This window comes from Erpetoichthys calabaricus, chromosome 10, assembly GCF_900747795.2.
Source record: "Erpetoichthys calabaricus chromosome 10, fErpCal1.3, whole genome shotgun sequence".
Taxonomy (NCBI): Eukaryota; Metazoa; Chordata; class Cladistia; order Polypteriformes; family Polypteridae; genus Erpetoichthys; species Erpetoichthys calabaricus.
In genome coordinates, this window is record NC_041403.2 from 126989917 (window position 1) to 126993394 (window position 3478).

The 3478-nt window shown below is 37.0% G+C and overlaps 1 protein-coding gene across 1 annotated transcript; it reads left to right on the forward strand.

Annotated features, from left to right (window-relative positions):
- The first annotated feature begins 2175 nt into the window (after nucleotides 1-2175).
- Nucleotides 2176-2859, forward strand: LOC114658431 (odorant receptor 131-2-like). The gene has a single exon (XM_051932462.1). It carries the CDS (start codon nucleotides 2176-2178, stop codon nucleotides 2857-2859), a length of 684 nt encoding a protein of 227 aa, XP_051788422.1.
- Nucleotides 2860-3478: the final 619 nt, after the last annotated feature.

The following is a 3478-nucleotide window of genomic DNA, read 5'->3' on the forward strand; positions in this document are numbered from 1 at the left end:
GGAAACAACCACCGTGAGATGTCCCCGAGTATTTCTTTTTAATTCTACCTGGCGGAAAGCACAATTAGAATCGTACCAAGCTGAGCTGAATCGAGGGTCCCGTAACTCAAGCATTCTGTAAAACCTGTTTGTTTTCAGTTTCTTAGGAGCATTCACAAGACTGTCCATTCTATCTGGTTGTGTGTCATGGCATTTTCACTAAATGACTAGAGTTTTATACAAGAACTCTTTCGTTGACTGACGCAGTCGGGTGGAGCAACACGCCTCTCCCCTAACCCTATAGGTGGTTAGAGAGACAAAGGCGTACCTCGTGGGTGTGGGTATTGTTAATGGGGAGTGATAAGGGCTCGGTTTACAAAAAAAACTTCCTTAAAGGCGGGGTTTAGAGCTTATCAATTATGACGGTGGTACAACCCTTCATTTTCCCTCCCCAGACCTAGGGGCGGGGGACATTTCATAATTCATATTATCATAAACTATATTTTCATATTTCATATTTTCATATGTTGGGGCGGGGCTTAAAGTCATCAATCATATTTGGGTCCGAAGCTTAAGGTCATAAATCATTCATAACACCTCCTATGACCGTTCCTTTCTGATGGTACTACTACTCCCCATGATGCCACTGTACTTCGCTGCATTCATTCTACCCTCAGAAACCTTCCAGGGCCTACTGTAGAGAAGTAGTGCTTTTGTAAAACTGGAATTTGGTAAGCAAACAACAGAGTTAATCCAAGGGTGCCTTTATTTTGAACATATTAAATGGATTGGCCCTGATGATTTATTTTATTATTATTAACATTCATAGGTTCTTAATATTTCAGTGTACCATTGCTGTAGCCTGAAATGGTCTAATTTAGGAAATATGACATCTGTATTTCCTTACATATTATTTAATAAACTGTTTTGCTATGCTATTCTCATAATTTAAGAAAGCCAGATGAAAACAGTACTATATAGAGGCAGCTTAAGAGCTTGAATGAAGGTAAATCCACACCGGACCAGGGGGTGACAAGAGTGTACTAACCCTTTCTCTCTTCCTTCTGCAGCACAGTCATGGGAAATTCTGCCCAGCCCCGATGACGATACTTCCAGTTCCAGGCCCAATGACATCACTTCCAGTTCCAGTCCCAATGATGTCACATCCAGTTCCAACCCTGATAACCTCACTTCCTCTGGCTGATTTTAAAACTGCCATTTTGTCTTTCCTAAATCAGTTTTGTCTTGGACTCAGTTCTGAAAAAGATTTCACTGTTCTGTTTTTGAACCTAACATCCATTATACGGGGTGGCTACCCCAAACCTTTTTGTGACTGTTTGACCTTTATTTGACAAGATGCTTAACCTCTGCAGCACTTAATAAAAACACACCCAATGCATAACCTCTTTGACTATCTAAATGTACTAATGATGTTAATATCAAGTATAGTGTTATCAGACTAACCTAATTAATTTATTTTTGCATAAATACAATGTTTAGAAGCCTACTAGCCCTCAGTCCACTAGTAGCACAGCAGGTACTGTAAGCAGGTAAAGCACTTCATGCTTTTAATTCTGTCATTCCTTTTCACATTATGTTTGTTCCAGTACAGGGTTGCATTTAATTTTTCCTGTACTCTAAATTGTTATTAACATACATTAACGACAAATAATGTTGCATTTCTAAAATGTGATTTTTATACTAAGTTACCTTTTTCTTCAGACTTAAGTAAAAAATGTTGCGAAGAATGTTAAACTAACACTGAATAAACATGCTATATATTTATTTAGGACAAATCCATTCATCCATACATTTTCTGAATGTATTTAGTTATATTTCAGGGTTCATACTAGGATTTTGGCATAGAGAAGTTTATCCTAACAACATTAAAAGGAAGGAAGGAAACAGTCCTGGATGGAACTTGACTTCTAATGAAAATATATTTCATGTAAAATTAAGGCTGAAATTTACCATTGGTAATAATATGTATGAAAATGTTCATTTGACCCACTGTACTGATAGAATAAATTTTAAAAGTTCTTCCCTTTTTAATTATTGTTTCATTGTTTAATTGAGTTGTATTAGGTATATTTCAGAAAATATTCTTATTCCTTCATAGTTCAAATACTCTGCCATTAAGTATATACTCGTTTTACCCCACATTTATTTTCCCACAGAAATGCCGGATCTGTTACTATGAATAATATAGAATATACAATTCAGTCAACCCAGAGTACTGATGAGCTGTCTATTCCAGGTTTCAGTAACCAAACAAAGTCCATCCTGAAGATTTCACTTGTTCTGCTCTTTTATATTGTAACCAACTATATAAATGGAAAGCTCATTGCTGTTTTTTTTAAACACCATATATTCCATAGGAACCCTCGTTACATTTTGTTTATGCACATTGTGTTGAATGATGTGATGGAAATTAGTATTGCAATCTTCATGCATATTTGGGCTGAGATTGTCTATATCATGCCTGTGTCACTCTGCTACTTTTTAATGGCGATTGCTGTTACCACAACTTACAACACTCCCCTGAATCTGGCCCTTATGGCTGTTGAGCGTTATATTGCAATCTGCAAACCACTGCATCACCCAAATATCTGCACTTTCCGAAGAACGTACATCATTCTGAATATAATATGGCTGATCAGTTTTCTTTCTCCGGCATCTGACCTTATAATTATCTTAAATGCAGAGCCAATGAGCTTCTTCAGCACCAAAATCATATGTTATAGTGAAAGTTTTGTTCGGACTTATTTTCTGTCTGTTAAAAGGAGCTGTATGAGCCTTACATATTTTGCAGTTGCTTGGCTTACAATGGCTTACACATACATTCATATTGTCATTGCAGCACGATCAGTCAGTCACTGAGAGAAATCTTCTGCTAGGAAGGCCTACAATAAGGTACTGCTACATGCCATCTAGCTCACTCTGAGTTCACTCATGTTCCTCCATCCACTTGTCACCAATCTTTGGCTGCACTATCAAAATCAAAATCCATATATTTCACATATTTATTGATAATTTTGTTTCCACGTATTTTGAGTCCTCTAATTTATGGAGTGAGGGAGGAAAACTTCAGATAATATCTGAAAGGATATGTGAAGGTTTGTACTATAGTAAAATAAAGTCCCTCTAGATAGCAACAAAAGAGAAAAATGAAATTATAGATTGAATCAGGTAATACTGTGGTGGGTTGGCATCCTGCCCAGGATTGGTTCCTGCCTTGTGCCCTGTGTTGGCTGGGATTGGCTCCAGCAGACCCCCGTGACCCTGTGTTCGGATTCAGCGGGTTGGAAAATGGATGGATGGATGGATGAGGTAATAAATATCTAAGGTCATAACAAAGCAAAAAGTTGCTCATCTGACCAAAAATAACATGACTTTTCATAGAAATATTTTAAGTACACTCAAAGCAGCAGAAATTAACTGAAAATACTTTTTGAAGATTAATGTTCTTGATTCAGATATACAGCAGTAACAGATAACA